General features: G+C 40.9%; 1 protein-coding gene across 3 annotated transcripts in view; it reads right to left on the bottom strand.

The window, feature by feature from the left end:
• The window catches only part of LOC128705743 (uncharacterized), a 37,836-nt gene extending 17,409 nt beyond the window's left edge, over nt 1-20,427 (bottom strand). For 2 of the 3 annotated variants that reach the window (XM_070084461.1, XM_070084459.1), the window contains exons 1-4: nt 20,229-20,336; nt 15,253-15,459; nt 10,590-10,774; nt 3,048-3,175 (exon numbers count right to left, since the gene is read on the bottom strand). In XM_070084461.1, coding sequence (XP_069940562.1) covers nt 3,048-3,175; nt 10,590-10,774; nt 15,253-15,455 — 516 coding nt within the window. In that variant the 5' untranslated portion in view covers nt 15,456-15,459; nt 20,229-20,336. Of the gene's footprint in view, nt 1-3,047; nt 3,176-10,589; nt 10,775-15,252; nt 15,460-20,228 lie in introns of all 3 variants that reach the window. The other variant, XM_070084460.1, reaches the window with a different exon arrangement.
• Between the last annotated feature and the right edge of the window lie 1,828 nt (nt 20,428-22,255).

Below are 22,255 nucleotides of genomic sequence, written 5' to 3' on the forward strand. Positions count from 1 at the left end.
CACCTCAGTATTTGGGGTTGCGACAGTCAAGGGGTTAAGAATCTCCCTAAAGAGCAAGGTCATCGAGAATCCGTAGCCTGGAGATTAGGAGGTGCAGGGTTTCTAAAAGTATTATCTAGAGGGCTGAGGAGGGGTTGTTGAGGTGGTTCGGATATTTAGAAAGGATGGAACGAAATAAGAGTGATTTGGAGGGCGTATAAATTTGCAGTGGAAGAAAGGTGGGGTAGGGGGTCAGCGTAGGAAAGGTTGGAGGGAATGGGTAAAGAAGGTTTTGTGTATGGAGGGCTTGGACTTACAGCAAATGTGTGTGAGCATGTTAGATAGGAACAAGTGGAGGCAAATAGGTTTTATGACTTGGCATGTTGTTGGAGTGAAAGCAATGTAACATTTATGAAAAGATTCTGGGAAACCGGTTAGCCAGACTCAAGTCCTGGAAGTGGAAAGTACAGTGCCTGTGTTCTGAAAGAGGGGCAAATATATATTGCAATGTTTGAACTGTAGTGTAGGCATGCCTCTGGCAAGACAGTGATGGAGTGAGTGATAATGAAAGTGTTTTTTCTTTTTTGGGTCACCCTGCCTTGGTGGGAAATGGCCGGTTTAAATAAAAATAATAAAAAATAAATTATCTTTTAATGCCACACCTGTTCCCTACACCCTAGCATTCACTTTTAAAACCCCGTCTATAAATATGCTAAACAACTACGGTGACACCAAGCATCTTTGTCTACAGCATGCTTTTACTGGAAGTAATGTCCCTCTCTCCTACAAATACTAACCTGAGCCTCACTATTTACATAAAAACTTTTTACTGCATTTAGTAACCTAGCACCTATTCCATACATTTATAACATGTGCCATATTGCTCTCCTATCCACCCTATCACATGCCTTTTCTAAATCCAAAACTGCAACAAAAAGGTCCTTACCTTTATCCAAGAGCAGTTCACTTGGTTTAGACATCCCCTACCCTTCCTCAATCCTCCTTGTTCCTCTGAAATCCTACTTTCTTTCTGTCAATCCTAAGGTATCTTCCCTACTTTCATGCATAAACTGAATAAATACACCAACTACTTCAAGATTGTATCCCCACTTGCTTTCAACAATTTTGTCCTTATCTCATCTATCACAGTTACTTAACCTGCTTTCATTCTACCCACTGCCTTACTCCTACAAGATGTTATACCTCCCTACCCAGTGCATGAATTTACTGCCTCTTTCCTAATTAACATTTAATAACTCCTCAAAATATTCTCTCCATCTTCCCAGTACCCCCCACCTCCCCATCTAACATCTTCCCAGTACCCCTACCTCCCCATCTAACATCTTCCCAGTACCCCCACCTCCCCATCTAACATCTTCCCAGTACTTCCATCTCCCTATCAAACATCTTCCAAGTACTACAGCCACTTCCACGTCTAGCATCTTCCCAGTACCCCTACCTCCCCATCTAACATCTTCCCAGTACAGCCACCTCCCCATCTAACATCTTCCCATAACATAAATAACAAAAAAAGGCACAACACCATGACTGGAACAATACACAAATAACCTGCACATAGAAGAGAGGAGCTTACGACAACATTTCGGTCCAACTTGGACCATTTACGAAGTCATACTGTACCACCACCTCCCCATCTAACATCTTTCCACTTTTGGTTTTAACTGTGAAATTCATTTATTCCTTGGGCTTTCTTATCTTATTAATCTCCCTCCAAAACATTTTCTTATTCTCAGCAAAATTTATTGATAAATCCTCACAAAAAATCACCTGCTCTCCATCTCCACTCCCTCACCAATCTTTTAACTTCTCCTTTTCTCTCTATACACTTCATCCACTGTATACCATGTGTACATTGTAAAATAATCTCTCATATGCCAACCTTTTCTCCCTTACCTCTTCAATCCATCACTTGCTCCTCTTCCCACGAACACTCATCCTCCTATACCCACAAACTTTTGCTGCATACTCACATGGCACTCTTTAATCTACCGCATACCTCTTTAATACCTTTCTCATTACCTGTACTCTCTGTAGACAACATGTGTTCCCTTCACCCATTGTAAGTCCCATATTCCCTTCACCCGTTATACGATCCACGTTCCCCTCACCCCCTGTATATCTCGCATGGCACTGGTGTGGGAATGGGTAGAGGCAGGTGGGAGAGGATATGCAGGTGTTCCGGGAAGTGACGATTGATGATGGGGGGGGGAGTAAGGTCCATGAAAGTATGGGAATGGGGAGTGAAGCATAAAAATAAAGCATAAAATAATTTAACATGGTAACATTAATGAAGAGATTATGGAAAAACAGTTAGCCAAATTTTAGTCCTGGAGGTGGAAAGCAGAGTGCTAGACTTTGTAGAAGGTGAGAAGCAGAGTGCTAAACTATGTAGAAGGTGGGAAGCAGAGTGCTAGACTATGTAGAAGGTGAGAAGCAGAGTGCTAAACTATGTAGAAGGTGGGAAGCAGAGTGCTAGACTATGTAGAAGGTGGAAAACGGAGTGCTAGACTGTAGAAGGTGGGAAGCAGAGTGCTAGACTATGTAGAAGGTGGAAAGCAGAATGCTAGACTATGTAGAAGGTGGAAAGCAGAGTGGTAGACTACATAGAAGGTGGGAAGCAGCATGCTAGATTATGTAGAAGGTGGGGAGGAGAGTGCTAGACTATAGGGAAGGTGGAATGCAGAATGCTAGACTATGTAGAAGGTGGAAAGCAGAGTGCTAGACTATGTAGAAGGTGAGAAGCAGAGTGCTAAACTGTAGAAGGAAAAAAGCAGAGTGCCAGACTACGTAGAAGGGAATATTGCAGTTCAGAAGTTCATCTAAATTATGTCTGCACACTTCTAGCAAGACAGCTGTTGAGTAAGTGATGGTAAATGAACTTTCATTTTTTTGGGGATCACTCTGCCTTGATAGGAGATGGTTGATTTGTTTAAAAAAAATTATTTAGCAATAACTAAGCTGTGTTGCTCTATGTTAAACTACCACATATTCAGAATGATGGTATAAATGAGTTTCCAACATATGTTGTTCTATGTCTGGAAATTTACCTGATATATTTTATCTTTTTGTCGTGTGGCAGGTTCACGAAACAATTCACTGACAAAACTAGCCAAGCCAAGAGAGCGTCCCAGGTCTGCCCAACGTCCTCTTAAGTTTTCACTCAGGTATTCACACACTGCAAGAAAGAACATTTGTCTGAAAAACTCTTCTGTAGTCATTCATGAAATATGTGATGCAGTACTGAGGAAGAAGTGAGTTGTGAGTAAGCAGCTCCAGGCTGGTTGCTGTGGCAGAGTACACATACCTATACACACTATGGTGAAAACCACACACAGCTTTGCATACATTGTCCAATAAAAACAAAACAGATCACTGCCAATAGACTAAACAGCCCCTGGCTCACAAACAGCATCAACTCCATTGACAAAAAACATGTACAGTGGACCCTCAGTTATCAGCTGTAATCCATTCCAGAAGGTCGGGCTAAATTCGAAATGGCCTAAAACCGAAATAATATTTCCCACAAGAATTAATATAAATACAATTAATCTGTTCTAAACACCCAAAATTATTAACAAAAAATACATTTTCTAAAGATTAACCCTTTCAGGGTCCAGAGGCCAAATTTCAAAGTGAGCACCAGGGTCCAAGAATTTTCAAAAAATAATTTTGTTATTTTTTCATATGAAATGGTATAGAATCTTTTTCAGAAGGTAATAAAACAAAAAGTACGAAATTTGATGGAAAACTGACAAAATTATGCTCTCGCGAATTTCACTGTGTCAGCAATATTTATGCATCGGCGATTTTGCCGACCAACTCCCATTTTAGGCCAATTACATTATTCCAGTCGACCAAATTCTTAGCTATTCCACTAGTATTATTTTTGTTCTATCGACTGAGCACAAGAAATCACCACGTCAACTACAAAATAAAGTGATTGGAAAATGGTAATCTGGCCAAATTAACACAAAGTTCAAAATATTCCAATTTCAAAATAGGGTCCAGAATAAACAATGCAGGCATTCCTGGCACTAAACTAACATTTCCTCTGTTCATTAGTCACATTTTGAGACTTTACAAATGAATTCCATTTTGATTTTTTATTCACATTATGAATTTTTATTCAAACCAAAAATTAGAAGATTTACTGTTATGCAATACTGTAACAATTGTATAAATAATATCACCACATTTGTGAACGTATATTAGACCCACCAGCTGGTGTGTATTAGACGTGTGAGGTCATTTGTTTACTCTTGAACATTGGCAAAAATTTAACATTTCCTCTACTTTGAGCTCGGTTTCAAGCCATTTCCAGTACTAAAACCAATCAAAATCATCTCCATTTCTGTAATATATCTTTCATTCTATCAAATGAGACCAAGAAATCACAAATACAACTATAAAAAACATACGAAAAACACTGCAAAGTTGCTGTTTTAATCGAAAATTACGGTCTCAGTTTTTTCCTCTCATTATGCACTGCGTGCTGCAGGATTTGTTATATGTGGTGCACACATACCACATAGATGAATTCTCTCATATCTAGGCCCAAATTTATCAGAGCTGAGCTGAGCTCATGGTACAGAGCTACGGTTTGGACTCTCAACTCAAAGCCGTAGATCTACGGCACGGACCCTGAAAGGGTTAATTATAGTTTTACATACACAAAACAATGAGAACTAAATAAAATAAATAAATGAACATTTAAATCACTATTACATACCTTTATTGAAGACTCTTGTTGGCTTATGGAAGACAGGGAGGAGGAGAAAGAGAGGACTGATTATTGTTTGGAAAGGGAATCCCCCCTCCATAAGGACTTCAGCTATCAAAGCCCTCTCTGGGGTTACTTCCCTCCCTGCCTGCTACACTCCCTGCATGCCTGCTACACTCCCTGCATGCCTGCTACACTCCCTGCATGCCTGCTACACTCCCTGCATGCCTGCTACACTCCCTGCCTCTCTTCCACACTCCCTGTTCCCCTGCTATGCTCTCTGCCTCCCTTCCACACTCCCTGTTTCCCTGCTACACTCCCTGCCTCCCTTCCACAGCATATGTGTAAAGAACCTAGGATAACAAAAAAAAAAGTCAGACAGAATGACTTATGTATTTCCACTGGGGTCCTGCCTCCCTGCTACACTCCCTGCCTGCCTGCCTGCCTGCCTGCTACACTCCCTGCCTGCCTGCCTGCCTGCCTGCTACACTCCCTGCCTGCCTGCTACACTCTGCTTGCCTGCTACACTCCCTGCTTGCCTGCTACACTCCCTGCTAAACTCCCTTTCACAACATTAGCTTCCTTGATGTTTGGATGAATGAGCAGAAGTATCCCCACTCTCCCAGAGACAGCCAGACTGACTCACGAAGGTGGAGGCGGGTTGATGCGTCCCATATGGCCAATAAGCGAAATAATGGCTGATAACCAGAAACCAAAAAAAAACAGCCGACAACTGAGCTGGCCGATAAGCGGTACAGCCAGTAACCAAGGGTCCATTGTAATGAAAAACAGTACAGAATAGGTCAAATAATGAAGCAGCAGATGAAACGTTACTCGTCAACACTTAATAATCTAATAAGAAGGGCAAAAAAATGTATTACGAAAACAGAATTTATGACATTAAAGGGGATGTGAAAAAGACCTGGAAAACCCTCTCTGAAATTCTAGGATCTGGGAAACTGCCTCAAAAAAAAAGTGATTAACTTAACAAAACCAAATGAACCTCTCATCCAGGAGGCAGACACTGCCAAGGAACTAAACATCTTTTTCTCGACTGTAGGAACAACACTAGCAAGCAAAATCCCAAGCTCAAACACACAACCAAAAAACTACCTCACTGGTAACTACCCAAATACTCTATTCCTGGCCCCAACAAATCTCACTCATCATCAAAACACTAAAGAACAAGGCAGGAGACCCAAATAGCTTACCACCATTTGTGTATAAAAATCTTCTCATTTGTTGTCACCCATTATTGCAACACTTTTTAACAAGTCCAGTGAATCTTTAACCTTCCCATCCCTACTCAAGACAGCAAGGGTTACTCCGATCCACAAAGGAGGTGATCCTACTGATTTAAATAAACACATACCTATATCAAACCTACTCCTTTTATCTAAAATCTTTGAAAAAATCATTCACAAGCAAGTTTATTCCTACTTTGTATCCCACAACATACATAACCCCTGCTAGTTTGGATTTAAGCCAAGAAAAAGTACAAATGATGCAATCATACATGTGCTTGAACTTCTTTATATACAAAAATAAATAAATAAATATGTATATATTTTTTTTTTTAACAAGTCGGCCGTCTCCCACCGAGGCAGGGTGACCCAAAAAGAAAGAAAATCCCCAAAAAGAAAATACTATCATCATCATTCAACACTTTCACCTCACTCACACATAATCACTGTTTTTGCAGAGGTGCTCAGAACACAACAGTTTAGAAGCATATATGTATAAAGATACACAACACATCCCTCCAAACTGCTAATATCCCAAAACCCCTCCTTTAGAGTGCAGGCACTGTACTTCCCATTTCCAGGACTCAAGTCCGGCTGTATAAAAATAACCGGTTTCCCTGAATCCCTTCACTAAATATTACCCTGCTCACACTCCAACAGATCGTCAGGTCCCAAATACCATTCGTCTCCATTCACTCCTATCGAACACGCTCATGCACGCCTGCTGGAAGTCCAAGCCCCTCGCCAACAAAACCTCCCTTACCCCTTCCTTCCAACCTTTTCGAGGACGACCCCTACCCCGCCTTCCTTCTCCTACAGATTTAAGTGCTCTCCATGTCATTCTACTGATCCATTCTCTCTAAATGACCAAACCACCTCAACCCCTCTTCAGCCCTCTGACTAACACTTTTATTAACTCCACACCTTCTCCTAATTTCCGCACTCCGAATTTTCTTCATAATATTTACACCACACACTGCCCTTAGACAGGACATCTCCACTGCCTCCAATGACCTCCTTGCTGCTGCATTCACAACCCAAGCTTCACACCCATATAAGAGTGGTGGTACTACTATACTTTCATACATTCCCTTCTTTGCCTCCATAGATAACATTTTTTGACTCCACATATACCTCAACACACCACTCACCTTTTTTCCTTCATCAATTCTATGATTAACCTCATCCTTCATAAATCCATCCGCCAACATGTCAACTCCCAAGTATCTGAAAACATTCACTTCTTCCATACTACTCCCCAATTTGATATCCAATTTTTCTTTATCTAAATCATTTGATACCCTCATCACCTTACTCTTTTCTATGTTCACTTTCAACTTTCTACCTTTACACACTCCCAAATTCATCCACTAGCCTTTGCAATTTTTCTTTAGTCTCCCATAAGCACAGTATCATCAGCAAAAAGTAACTGTGTCAATTCCCATTTTGTATTTGATTTCCCATAATTTAATCCCACCCCTCTCCCGAACACCCTAGCATTTACTTCTTTTACGACCCCATCTATAAATATATTAAACAACCATGGTGACATTACACATCCCTGTCTAAGACCTACTTTTACCGGGAAGTAGTCTCCCTCTCTTCTACACACCCTAACCTGAGCCTCACTATCCTCATAAAAACTCTTTACAGCATTTAGTAACTTACCACCTATTCCATACACTTGCAACATCTGCCACATTGCTCCCCTATCCACTATCATATGTCTTTTCTAAATCCATAAATGCAATAAAAACTTCCCTACCTTTATCTAAATACTGTTCACATATATGCTTCAATGTAAACACTTGATCTACACATCCCCTACAACAAACTGGCCGTATCCCACCAAGGCAGGGTGGCCCCAAAAAAAAAACGAAAGTTTCTCTTTTTAAATTTAGTAATTTATACAGGAGAAGGGGTTACTAGGCCCTTGCTCCCGGCATTTTAGTCGCCTCTTACAACACGCATGGCTTACGGAGGAAGAATTCTGTTCCAGTTCCTTATTTATTTATTTATTATTTATTTATTTATTACAATTTGAGCACACATACAGAGGTACAAAAAAAAATACAGATAAGAGCAGCATGCCAAAGCCACTAATACTATGCATAGCATTACGGGCTGGCTTAAAATTAACTTAAGATTAACTAAGCAATGATGAAATCAGTGATAAAACATTAATGTAAACAGATTACTATAAAGCACAAGTGAGTATTACAAAGACAGGTCATATGGTTGCATGCATTGATGTACATTCAGTCGTATGGAGAATTCTGTTAGGTAGTTTATTTAAAAAAATAGTAAAGTTAGATTGGGTTTTAGGTTTAACATTTATGTGATATAATTGTGAGAAACATTTAAGATATACAATTTATAAGGTTGAGTTATTCAGTATTTATTTGGTTTTGGGTGAGTAAGTGATCTTTGAGAAGAGACTTGAATTTATAAACAGGTAGTGTTTCTTTTATATTTACAGGTAATGAATTCCAGATTTTAGGGCCTTTTATGTGCATTGAGTTTTTGCATAGTGTGAGATGGACACGAGGAACATCAAATAGTGATCTGTGCCTTGTGTTATGGTCATGTGTTCTGTTGAGGTTGGCAAGAGATGTTTGAGGGGAGGGTTAATATCAGAGTTAAGTGTTCTATGTATGTAATAGGTGCAGTAATAAGTATGGATGTTTTGTATGGTGAGTAGGTTTAGTGTATTGAATATTGGTGGAGTGTGCTGCCTATAGTGAGAATTTGTTATCATTCTAACTGCAGCCTTTTGTTGGGTAATTAGTGGTCTGAGATGGTTAATTGTTGTTGAGCCCCATGCACAAATTCCATAGGTGAGATAGGGGTAAATAAGTGAGTGATATAGGGCCAGGAGGGCTGACTGTGGAGCATAGTACCATATCTTCGATAGTATGCCTACAGTCTTGGAAATTTTTTTAGAAATTTGTTGTATATGTGTATGAAATTTGAGTCTATTATCAAGGTGGATTCCTAAGAATTTTCCCTCTGTTAGCTTTGTGATAGGTGATCCGTTTATCATTATGTTAAGAGGGACATCTGTAGCTCTGTTACCAAACTGAATGAAGTAGGTTTTGTCAATGTTTAGTGTAAGTTTGTTAGTCCTCATCCAGGTAGATATTTTCTGTAATTCGGTATTTACAGTATTGGCTAGCGTGACTGGGCTCGGGTGGGAGAAGACATATGTAGTGTCATCTGCAAATAGTGTGGGTTTGAGTAATTGCAAAGCATTTGGTAGGTCATTTATGTATAGGAGAAAGAGAAGAGGGCCAAGGAAATAAACAAGAACTAGAAAGAAAATAGAAGAAAACCCAGCAGGGTGTGTATATATATGCTTGTACATGTATGTGTAGTGTGACCTAAGTGTAAGTAGAAGTAGCAAGACATACCTGAAATCTTGCATGTTTATGAGACAAAAAAGACACCAGCAATCCTACCATCATGTAAAGCAATTAGGATACCAAATATACATGTATTAAGCAAATGTCCTAAATTTGATTTCAACAGATAAGTGAACTGTAGATATAAATCCAGATGTACTCTTATAAATCCTTTTGGGGCCTAGTTCCTAGGCCTTTTGAGTATCCATATGCTCTTGTGCTATCATTCACAGGACGGATATGGGCTGCACAATAAACTTTGGCGGCAAAATCCTAAAAAGAAACTTCTTGGCTTGGCTGGCAACACACTTGCCTCATGCACTGAGTGTTCATGGTTCACTTCCTGGCACGAGTGGAAATGTTTGGCATGTTGCCTTACACCTGCTGTCCCTGTTCAACTTACAATATGTAGGTATCTGGATGTTAGTCGGCTGGGTTGCATCCTGGGAGGGACAAGATTAAAAGACACCAATGGAAGTAAGACAATACACTCCTCAATGATGCACTGATTATCTTGGGTTATCACAGGTGGCTAACCCTACAGGTCAAAAATCCAAACAAACCTTATTTATCTCATCTTACCAGTCAATCTTCTCATAATGGAAATGACAGAATATCTTGCAGTTCTGTGTGCACAGTAAAATGTGTCTCACCAACATTATATATTTGATCAGGAATTAAATTCTATTCTTCTACTAACCTAGTAAATTTTTTTAGAAAGTAGTCACTACCAACCTTATCTGCAGATGCTTTCCTGTCTGAAGTTTACAATAAAATGGTGTTTTAATTTGTTTATCCACTCACAAGTATAATAAACAGTTAGTTCCCATTTCATATAGTTTGGCATTTCCATCAAAATAATATCAGAGAAGGGAACACTTTCTATGAACCAGTAGCAAACCCATTCATAAAAAACTATCAACATCTTTGTTAGCAGAACCATCATTAGTAATGGCCTTGACACAATCATAAACCTACCATGGTTTTGATATTTTCAAGTAGTAAGCTGGAATCAATAGCCAGACCATACACCAATCTGCCGCCAAACTATCAGACCACCTTCAAACTAGACAGCCATATTCTGAGAATCAAGACAAATGGTCTGATTCTTTACAGTACTGCATCAGATTCTAAATTTACAGTGCTATACTATGTTCAATAGGTTATTCCATTTCAACACAGTAAGAAATATATAAGAAGCCCATATATGAACTAAATACTTACCCTCGTCAAAGACTGGATTATAAAGAGGTGGATCAGGATGAACACTAATATTCTGCATAACAGATTGCCTTTCATCCTCATGGGTGCAAGGAAGAAGAGAAACCTTCTTGTACTGCTCTATGCGTGCTCTCACCATGTGTGTGTGGGGTCCAACTTGCTCAGTCAGCCATAGTAGAATGTCAACTCTGAGGATGAAGTTTCAATTTTATTACTTCAACAGAAATTCTGATTATAAATTTTAAATAAAATTACAGAGTAAAATCTTGTATAATACTTGTTTTTCCTGGGTATCAAAGCAAGGACTGGGTGGAGTTCGAACTCATGGGAAGCGAGTCCTAAAACTTGTAGGCTAGTGTGCTTATTAATAACTGGCCCATGCTGGCCTAACAAGATTCATCCAACAAGGTATACTGTATTTCTATACCCCATAGAATGTTAGCATGAATCCCACTGTGACCACAAATGCAGGCTTTTACAGAAAAATCCAACACTAGCATGGCTGTGGCATGCTAATAGGATTTTGAGTCATGATGGTGACTTTGAGGGGACTTGAGCTAGAGCATGCCACAGCCATGCTGGTGTGGGATTCATCTGTAAAAACCTTCATTTGTGGTCACAGTGGGGCCCATGCTAATATTCCTATGGTGTAGAGAAATACACATAATTGGATGAATCTTGTTAGGTGGGCATGGACCAGTGCATAAGAACACTGGCCTGTGAGTTGTAGGGCTAGCCTGCCCTGGGTTCCAGCCCTACTCATTCAATGATTTGTTTGCCATCATGTTATTACAATTTCATGTTACCTAGATATAATAAACTATGCAGTCTAAATTAAAACCTCAATTTTATGACATGGTTATTTCTGTACACACCAACACTTTGGTTGGTGTGCACAGAAATAACCATGTCATAAAGTTGTGGTTTTAATTTTTAAATACATAGCTTTTATACATATATGAGGTTGAAAGAATTGTTCAGTGTTGTTAATTGTTACTAGGAACACGAGAGAAAGGTGTTTTTTTTATTACAGTAGCTTTGAAGCGGCTGGAGGGTAGGGAGACTCGTGAGTTATCAGGTAGGGAGTTCCACATTTTGGGTTCTTTTATGCACAACAAGATTTTACAAAGGTTAAGCTGGACATGAGGAATATCATAGAAATGTCTGTCTAGTATTATGTCTATAGGTTCTGTGGTAAATATCAAGAAAGCGTTTCAGGTCAGGATTGATATCAGAAGTTAATGTCCTGTTTATGTAGAAAGTACAGTAGAATGAATGAATGTTAAATATATTTAGTAGGTTTAGGCTTCTGAATAGTAGGGAAGTGTGCTGTCTGGAGCAGAAAGTGTGATCATTCATACTGCTGCTTTTTGAATTATTATTATTCTCTTAAGGTGATTTGCTGTAGTGAATCCCCAAGCACAAATAGCATGGGTAAAGTAGGGATAGATTAGGGAGCAATATAATATGAGCAGGTCTGTTTGAGGTACATAATAATGTATCTTGGAGAGGATGCCAACTGTTTTGGATAATTTTTTTTTTTAATGTGTTGGATATGGGTGTTGAATTTCAAGTTGCAGACAAGGAACAGACCTAGAAAGTTTCCTTCATTTTGTTTTCAAGGGGAGAAGCATTAATCATAACATTTAGATGGACATTTGTTGCTCTGTTCCCAAACACCATGTGTGTTTAATGATAGTCATCCAGAGTGATATCTTTAGGAGTTCCAGGCAATGTAACTTAGTGCTGTAGTGAAGTTATTTATGGATGTCTCTTCATGGAGATGAAATAAGATATTACCATATTTAAGTGGTAGCTTACAAATGTTTGTTATAAGGAAGGTGGGGTAGTGATGAGTAATCCTGTCTGTGATTATCCCTGCCTTGAGAGGAGCTAATATATTTGTCCATATATGATCAATTGTGGTTGCACTCGTTTCAGTTCACCTTTTTGGTTTCATTATAGCTGGTATGAGCAATGAGTTGTTAAAGGAAGGTACAAGGCCCATTGTGGCAAGTGGTAAGGTGAGAGGTAAGGCCAGGATCTAGGACTTGATCCCTGAAACCATATACTACAGGAGAGCTCACACATCAATAGGGAATATACCAACAAGTGTCGGATGACACACAAACAATGGAGGAGGAGGTGCAGAAGCTGCTAAGCGTCCTTGATGCCTCAAAGGCAATGGGACCGGACAACATCTCCCCGTGGGTCCTTAGAGTAGGAGCAGACACTGTGTGTGCCATTAACCACAATCTTCAATGCATCCCTTGAAACTGAGCAACTACTTGAGGTATGGAAGATGGCAAATGTAGTCCCCATTTTTAAGAAAGGAGACAGAAACGAGGCACTAATCTACAGACCAGTGTCTCTGACGTGTATAGTATGTAAAGTCATGGAGAAGATTATCAGGAAGAGAGTGGTGGAGCACCTGGAATGGAACAAGATTATAAACAACAACCAGCATGGAGTCACGGAAGGCAAATCCTGTGTCACAAACCTTCTGGCGTTTTATGATAAAGTAACAGAAGTAAGTCACGAGAGAGATGGGTGGGTTGATTGCATTTTCCTGGACTGCAGGAAGGCCTTCGGCACAGTTCCTCACAAGAGATTAGAGCAGAAGCTGGAGGATCAGGTGCGTATAACAGGAAGGGCACTGCAATGGATCAGAGAATACCTGACAGAGGCAACAACGAGTCATGGTCCGTGATGAGGTATCACAATGGGCGCCTGTGATGAGCAGGGTCCCACAGGGGTCAGTCCTAGGACCAGTGCTATTTTTGATATATGTGAATGACAAGATGGAAGGGATAGACTCTGAAGTGTCCCTGTTTGCAGATGATGTGAAGTTAATGAGAAGAATTAAATCAGATGAGGATCAGGCAGGACTACAAAGAGACCTGGACAGGCTGGACACATGGCCCAGCAACTGGCTCCTTGAATTCAACCCTGCCAAATGCAAAGTCATGAAGATTGGGGAAGGGCAAAGAAGACCGCAGACAGAGTATAGGCTAGGTGGACAAAGACTGCAAACCTCACCCAAGGAAAAAGATCTTGGGATGACCATTACACCGAGCACGTCTTTGGAGGCACACATCAACCAGATAATTGCTGCAGCAAATAGGCGCCTGGCAAACCTGAGAATAGTGCTCTGATACCTTAGTATGGAATCGTTCAAGCCACTGTACACTGTCTACATCAGGCCCATACTGGAGTATGCAGCACCAGTTTGGAACCCACACCTGGTCAAGCACATCAAGAAGCTAGAGAAAGTACAAAGGTTTGCAACAAGGCCAATTCTGGAGCTCAGAGGAATGTCCTACGATGAAAGGTTGAGGGAAATCGGACTGACGACACGAGTTCAGGAGGGTCAGGGGAGACACAATAATGACATACAAAATATGGTGTGGAATAGATAAGGTGGACAGAGACAGGATGTTCCAGAGAGGGGACACAGAAACAAGGGGGTCACAATTGGAAGCTGAAGATTCAGATGAGTCACAGGGATGTTAGGAAGTATTTCTTCAGTCAGAGTAGTCAGGAAGTGGAATAGCCTAGCAAGTGATGTAGTGGAGGCAGGAACCATACATAGCTTTAAGACGAGGTATGACAAAGCTCAGGAAGCAAAGAGAGGACCTAGTAGCGATCAGTGAAAAGGCGGGGCCAGGAGCTGAGTCTCGACCCCTGCAACCACAATTAGGCGAGTACACACAAATGTGTCACGTGTCAGCGGATGGGTCTATGAAGGATGAGGTGAATCATAGAATTGATGAGGGGAAAAGGGTGAGTGGTGCACTTAGGAGTCTGTGGAGACAAAGAACTTTGTCCTTGGAGGCAAAGAGGGGAATGTATGAGAGTATAGTTTTACCAACACTCTTATATGGGTGTGAAGCATGGGTGATGAATGTTGCAGCGAGGAGAAGGCTGGAGGCAGTGGAGATGTCATGTCTGAGGGCAATGTGTGGTGTGAATATAATATAGTGCAGTGCCTGCACTCTGAAGGAGGGGTGTTAATGTTGCAGTTTAAAAACTGTAGTGTAAAGCACCCTTCTGGCAAGACAGTGATGGAGTGAATGATGGTGAAAGTTTTTCTTTTTCGGGCCATCCTGCCTTGGTGGGAATCGGCCAGTGTGATAAAATAATAATAACACAAATCTTCAGTCCAGTTAACATAATTTAAGGTAAAATGCCATATTTTAGGAACATCATCTTTGTGTTAACTGAGACTTTACTGTGTGTCTGACTTTCAGTGGGGGATTGAAACATATATCACTGTCTGCCAATTATGTAAATCTAATGAGAGGAATAAAAGCAAAAGAGGACAGAGACAGACTACAGTAAGATTTCAACATGCTGCAAGATAATAGTATGGAGGAATGTAGGGTATGAAGATGTGCTGTACATTATAACTATATTCATGAGGAAAAGATTAACCTGCAAGGGTCATACAGAACCTGGTAATTAGGTCTGATCCAAGAAAGGGAAAGGTAACTTCAATTCCTTCAATTAAGAGCCCTTGAAGGAAACAGGTGTACTTGGAGGAGACACTATATCAGTTACTGTGCTGTTTAGTGGGAAATGGTGAGGCATATATAGATAATAATTAAGTTACTGTACTGCAACTCTACCAAGCCACAACAAACTTATGACTGTGAATAATACTTACTTCTGTGGTGTCAGAAGCTTCCACTTTTCAAGCAGAACAAGAGCAGATGATAGATCAGAACATCTACTGATCTCTCTCATTCGTGGAAATTCCCCAACTGAGCTAGAAACTCCTAGTAGAGCTAAACGAACTTGTGCCATTTGTTCAGCAGTTAATTGCAGCCAAGTATTGCAAATCTCATCTTTTAAGTCATTGTAAGCCATCCTTCTGGAAAATAACCCCCCCGAAAATATATCAAATATTAACACTATTATAATTACTGTTATATATTAAAAGATAATAAAACTGTATGGTAAAATATTACTGGTGACACTTATTTTAGAGTTAAAAAGCGATGTCTCTTCCTATAATTCTTCCTTCACTAATCTCCCACAAAGAGTGGTGTTTCTAGGCAAAAGCAATATAGGTGGCTACGTAGGATGCTGAATAGTGGCAAGGGACGAAGCAGCATAAAAGCTCCAGTGCTTCCACAATAGTTATCCGTTTTTAGTGCAATATATTTTGGAATCTCTATTTCATTTCCATTATGTATTGGAATCTTTATGAGTGTTCCATTACCATTTACACATAATTAATTTACGTTTTTTTTTTCAAGACAACTTTTTTGCTTACTTGAAGATCGGGACAATGTTATGTTATACAATGTGTTTTATTGTGGGAGAGGTTATACACCAGGAAAGAGGGGTAATGGGGGGTGCCACAGAGAGATAGACAAGGAAGGGGGGTGATGCTGATGATCTTGCTCACGACATCAAAAACCAAGGAATATCAGTGGTCATAAATTCACAAGTGGGATTAATTAAATTATTATCTGACTGAATATTCAAGACTGGAAATACTGTATCACAGTTCGTATCACAAATGTCTCGCAGGAAATACTATATATTTACTGAACTTCAGTGGTGTACTTGTTGAAAAAACACTAACACTAGAAATTATTATGGATGAAAATAGTGACCTGAGTGTGGGTATACGTATTTACAAAGACTTGTGGAATCATTGTTTATTAAAAAATAAATGATATTACGAAGTCCTTAGCATACAGCTTGGTCTGGGAAGACGTCTTTCACATCTGTTGCATATGTGAAAAATTTTGGGGGAGAAACACGAGGGGCAATGATTGTGAAATATGTGGTAAAACATCACACAAATCATGTACAAACCTTCATGCAACCATGACAAATGACCTAAAACATGAAGGTCGTTTCTGGATTTCCCCCAGTGAGAGGGACAGATGGTTAAGCATAAGAGAGGTACTGAAAAGTGAAAACCTAGAAAGCATAAGGAAGTTTCTAAGGAGCTTGCCAGAGTTATACAAAGAGTGGAAAACGAGGGATAAGGAACAAGAAAAGGAGGAAAGTGCAAACAGAGGTGAAAACCAAGGAGTGGAAGCAAGAGTGGAAAACATCATACAGAGCAAGTCGGAAAAGAATGAAACAGGGATACATAACATAGTGGAAAGGGAAAGGGAAAGGGAGGATGAGAAAGCTAGAGCAGGAACAAACGAAAACGAAAAAAGGGAAGAAATTAGCCTAGAAGAAAGTGAACAAGAGAACTCGGATCAGGTGGCAGAACTTGGGAATGACACAAAATCAGTAAATATAGGTAGTCAAAACATTTGCAGTTACAGTAGTACTAGTATGCAAAAGGTATGTGCCTATATGGCAGAGATTGCTGGAATAAACACACCAGAAAATGTGCCAACATGTTGAGGAGGGGAAAGTGTCATTTCAACAAAGAGTGCAGGTACTTCTATCCAGTAATGTGTAAAGCTTCAATGCATTCCAGAGAATGTTATGACCTAAGCTGCCCAGACCACCATATAAAAGGAACGTGGCAATACAGAGTTAGCAGAGAAAGGGAAATTGAACAGCAATCTTTTTTAGACAAAAAGAGAAAAGATTGAACCAAAGGAAGAGACAAACAGGGGGAATGATACAGAGAGGACAGGTAGGCAGTAAAATGGGGCATACCAAACCAGGCTTCAGCCCATCAAGGCCGAATAAGCAACCAAACGCGAAGCCACTACCGGAGAAACCAGGGGCATGTACACCAGAGGACATACCAGGTAGTACATCACCAGTGGTACTAATGAAACAAAGTGAGACAAAATATTCCAAATGGTAATTCCTGCTTCATATTTGCAAATATTCAGGGTTTGAAATCAAATAAAAATGACAAAGTTAACTATGTCAGTGGGCTCCTAACAGAAGCAAATGCCATATTTGGAGCATTTACAGAAACAAACACAAGGAATGTTTTGGACGGAGAGATAAAGATAGAAAACCACAACATGTATAGATGTGATAGAACCAATAGGTCACAGGGAGGAGTAGGAATCTATGTAAAGGATACTTTCTGTTGCACAGAAGTGCTGAACTCAACGAATGATATATAATAGAAATTCTAGGCATTAAAGTTGAAAATAGGAATTTGGTAATTCTCCTAGTATACAAACCACCATCATCAACTGCTGAGGAATTCACAGATCAGCTGAGGAAGATAGATACTTATCTGGATAGACTAGAAAATCCCACACCAAATATTTTACTCCTTGGAGACTTTAATCTCCCTCATGTAAAATGGAAGATGGCACAGCATAATGTTGTAATAATCTTTATTTCTACATGTACAAGGTATTACAGGCCTAGCTGACAATGACATACTACTATATAGAAAGCCCCTTGTAATACCTGGAGAGTTCCGGGGGTCAACACCCCCGCGGCCCAGTCTGTGGCCAGGCCACATGGTGGATCAGGGCCTGATCAACCAGGCTGCTACTGCTGGCCGCCCATAATCCAACATATGAACCACAACCCGGCTGGTCAGGTACTGACTTTAGGTGCCTGTCCAGCGCCTGCTTGAAGACAGCCAGGGGTGATAAATTGACATGTGCAACTCTTGGGTATCTTTATTAAGGAAACGTTTTGCCACACAGTGGCTTCATCAGTCCATACACAGGAGAAACTTGAAGAACAGGAGGAGAATGAGGTAATCAGTCCCTCAACCTTGAGCCGATGTGGTCAGTCCATCAATCTTGAATAGAATACGGCATATGAGCGGAGAAGCAGCTTATAAACCGTAGGCAGGAGAGGTGCAGCAGTCGTAGGTGGTGTCACATTTGTCCAATGTGGAAGTAGGTCGTACCCAAGGGTTAGGCAAGCGAAGAATTCCCAAGTATTAAGATCCCAGTTAGTTGCAGTGTCTGACAGGATTGTAGATGAATGGTTCACAGAACTTGTGTCTAGTTTATCAATGTGTCGGTTCTGTGAACCATTCATCTACAATCCTGTCAGACACTGCAACTTCTTGGGATGTTAATACTTAGGAATTCTTCGCTTGCCTAACCCTTGGGCACGACCTACTTCCACATTGGACAAATGTGACACCACCTACGACTGCTGCACCTCTCCTGCCTACAGTTTATAAGCTGCTTCTCCGCTGATATGCCGTATTCTATTCAAGATTGATGGACTGACAACATCGACTCAAGGTTGAGGGACTGATTACCTCATTCTCCTCCTGTTCTTCAAGTTTCTCCTGTGTATGGACTGATGAAGCCACTGTGTGGCGAAACGTTTCCTTAATAAAGATACCCAAGAGTTGCACATGTGTCTAATTTATCAACGTGTTGGTTCTGCGAACCATTCATCTACAACACAGCCAGGGGTCTATTGGTAATTCCACTGATGTATGCTGGGAGGCAGTTGAACAGTCTTAGGCCCCTGACACTTATTGTGTTGTCTCTTATCGTGCTAGTGGCATCGCTGCTTTTCATTGGGGGTATGTTGCACCGTCTGCCGAGTCTTTTGCTTTCGTGGGGAGTGATTTTCGTGTGCAAGTTTGGTACTAGTCCCTCTAGGATTTTCCAGGTGTACATAATCATGTATCTCTCCCAGAGCATTTCGGGAAAATTAAGTTAATTTTGTCCCAGGATGCGACCCACACCAGTTAGCTAACACCAAGGTACCCATTTTACTGATGGGTGAACAAGGACAACAGGTGTAATGAAACACGCCCAATGTTTCCACCCTCAGCATGAAGAGAGTGCTTTGCCTACCAGGCCACAGGCCCACCTTATGAAGCAGTTGGCTGATAATAAATATCTGGAATTTTTGGCAATTATCGAATTTTTTGACTCTTTAATGCTTGTTGAGTTTTAATTTAGGTTGTCATACACGGGGAATAATCTGTGGTGTTTGCATTATTATTATTATAATCAAGGGGGAAGCACTAAACCCATAGGATTATACAGCACCAGGGGGGGGGATGTGGAAGGCATTCAGGCTTAATTCGGGGAACTGGAGCACAGATCCAATTCTCTAAATCAAGAGCCCCTCACCAACATCAAGGAACCTTCCATGAGGGGTGTGGTGTTTGCAGCCTGCGTTATGCCAGAGTTCATTTGTAGCTTTCTAGGAAGTTTTTTAGTTGGGTTTATATTTAAATTGCCCTGTACATATAGTATGTAGAGTATGAGTGAATGTTCTGTATGCTGAGTAAGTTTAAACTCTGGAAGAATGGAAGTGTGTACATATTGTGTACTGTTTGTTCCAGTGATAAGATAAGATTTCGTTCGGATTTTTAACCCCGGAGGGTTAGCCACCCAGGATAACCCAAGAAAGTCAGTGCGTCATCGAGGACTGTCTAACTTATTTCCATTGGGGTCCTTAATCTTGTCCCCCAGGATGCGACCCACACCAGTCGACTAACACCTAGGTACCTATTTGCTGCTAGGTGAACAGGACAATAGGTGTAAGGAAACGTGTCGAAATGTTTCCACCCGCCGGGAATCGAACCCGGGCCCTCCGTGTGTGAAGCGGGAGCTTTAGCCACCAGGCCACCGGGCCATCACAGCTACAGCACCTTTGTACAGTTATTATTGCCTTCATAAATTCCACAGGTGAGGTGAAGGTATAGTAGAGAGCAGCACAGATTGAGTAATGCTGTCTGAGACACATAGCAATGAATCTTACATAGGATGTCCACTGTTTTCGAAACCTTAGAAATAATTTCCACAAGACTCACCGTATTTTTTGTTTGTTTGTTGGGTTTGAGGGCCACTGACAGCTTCCGCAGTATCGAGCCCGATTTCTCGATGTTCGGGGAAGACTTGTTGCTCAAAGCTGGGCAACAAATAAAGAAACAAGAGTTCATTTGTAAATAAAAACAGGAATTAGAAGTTAATAATTAGATCAGATGGACCCCCTCGCCAAGCCCCAGCAGACCGGAACACCCACACACCCCACCTAAGCTCAGTCCCACCAAAAACAGTTAAAAAATTATCCGTAGAGCCGAGGAAGAGGAGTGGATAGGATAGGATAGGATTTCGTTCGAATTTTTAACCCCGGAGGGTTAGCCACCCAGGATAACCCAAGAAAGTCAGTGCGTCATCGAGGACTGTCTAACTTATTTCCATTGGGGTCCTTAATCTTGTCCCCCAGGACGCGACCCACACCAGTCGACTAAAGGAATAACAGGAAAAGTCGGTCGATGGATCTATAATTTCCTCACTAACAGAACACAGAGAGTAGTCGTCAACAGAGTAAAGTCCGAGGCAGCTACGGTGAAAAGCTCTGTTCCACAAGGCACAGTACTCGCTCCCATCTTGTTCCTCATCCTCATATCCGACATAGACAAGGATGTCAGCCACAGCACCGTGTCTTCCTTTGCAGATGACACCCGAATCTGCATGACAGTGTCTTCCATTGCAGACACTGCAAGGCTCCAGGCGGACATCAACCAAATCTTTCAGTGGGCTGCAGAAAACAATATGAAGTTCAACGATGAGAAATTTCAATTACTCAGATATGGTAAACATGAGGAAATTAAATCTTCATCAGAGTACAAAACAAATTCTGGCCACAAAATAGAGCGAAACACCAACGTCAAAGACCTGGGAGTGATTATGTCGGAGGATCTCACCTTCAAGGACCATAACATTGTATCAATCGCATCTGCTAGAAAAATGACAGGATGGATAATGAGAACCTTCAAAACTAGGGAGGCCAAGCCCATGATGACTATGGAAAATTTTCTAGGGTGCTTACCTGTATGTACCTCAACATTATATACATACCAGTAATCTCATTGGGAGACAATCATATTGTTTACCGTAGTCACCCCGTGTAGACATGTGAGAAAACTTAACCACCCCTGGTCGCGGCAAGTGGTCCCCTCGACCTCACAATCTTATCCATATCTATCCGAGACCAGTGTGGATTGGATAGCACCCACAAGTACGGTGCTACTAATTAATTGTGGACTGTATAGATTATATTAGTTTAGCTGAATGAAGGGGTGGGGTAGGATACACCTGGATACATCCATCAAGGAAAACATTTGTACATAATCCCACCACTTACCAGATGTTCTCTGGTGGTCACTTGATGTAGCTGGACCACTCATAACCTATCTAATTACAACATAACACCACTGGCCAGCATACGTTTGTTATAACTAGAAGGGTTACTTAACTGTGGGTGATTGATACTCCTTATTTCCTCCATTCACCGTCTCATTTTCGATGTCCTGCTACACCGACACGGTTCTCAATCCAGCAGGACGAGGTATCCGTTGGTTTGTCTCGCTTTAAAAGTCGTGACTCAAGGAGCTTCACTTCCTTGTCTCGGGAACAACGAAGTCTAACGTGTTCACTCGGAGCAAAACGACTTATTTCACTTCACGCATTCTCTTAACTTAGCGTTATTATCATTAATTACATTACAATTCACAAGACGATTTAATGGCTCATAATTATTATACACATTAGAGATCACTCCATTAAGAACTGAGACCGATGAGTGATGATTAAACCAAGGGTAATTTTCCCCGGGACACAGTCCAGGACGACGCGTCAGTCACCCACGGTCCTGCCCTTATTTACTCACTTTACCACTCTATTACCGTGGTCCCGTAAGTCACGATCCCTCACTCTCCACCAGGAACAGTTACGACACTTCCTATTACGAAATGAGGCCTATATTAATCCTTAGGCCGCCGT

Source organism: Cherax quadricarinatus, chromosome 13 (genome assembly GCF_038502225.1).
Source record: "Cherax quadricarinatus isolate ZL_2023a chromosome 13, ASM3850222v1, whole genome shotgun sequence".
In the NCBI taxonomy this organism is placed as follows: domain Eukaryota; kingdom Metazoa; phylum Arthropoda; class Malacostraca; order Decapoda; family Parastacidae; genus Cherax; species Cherax quadricarinatus.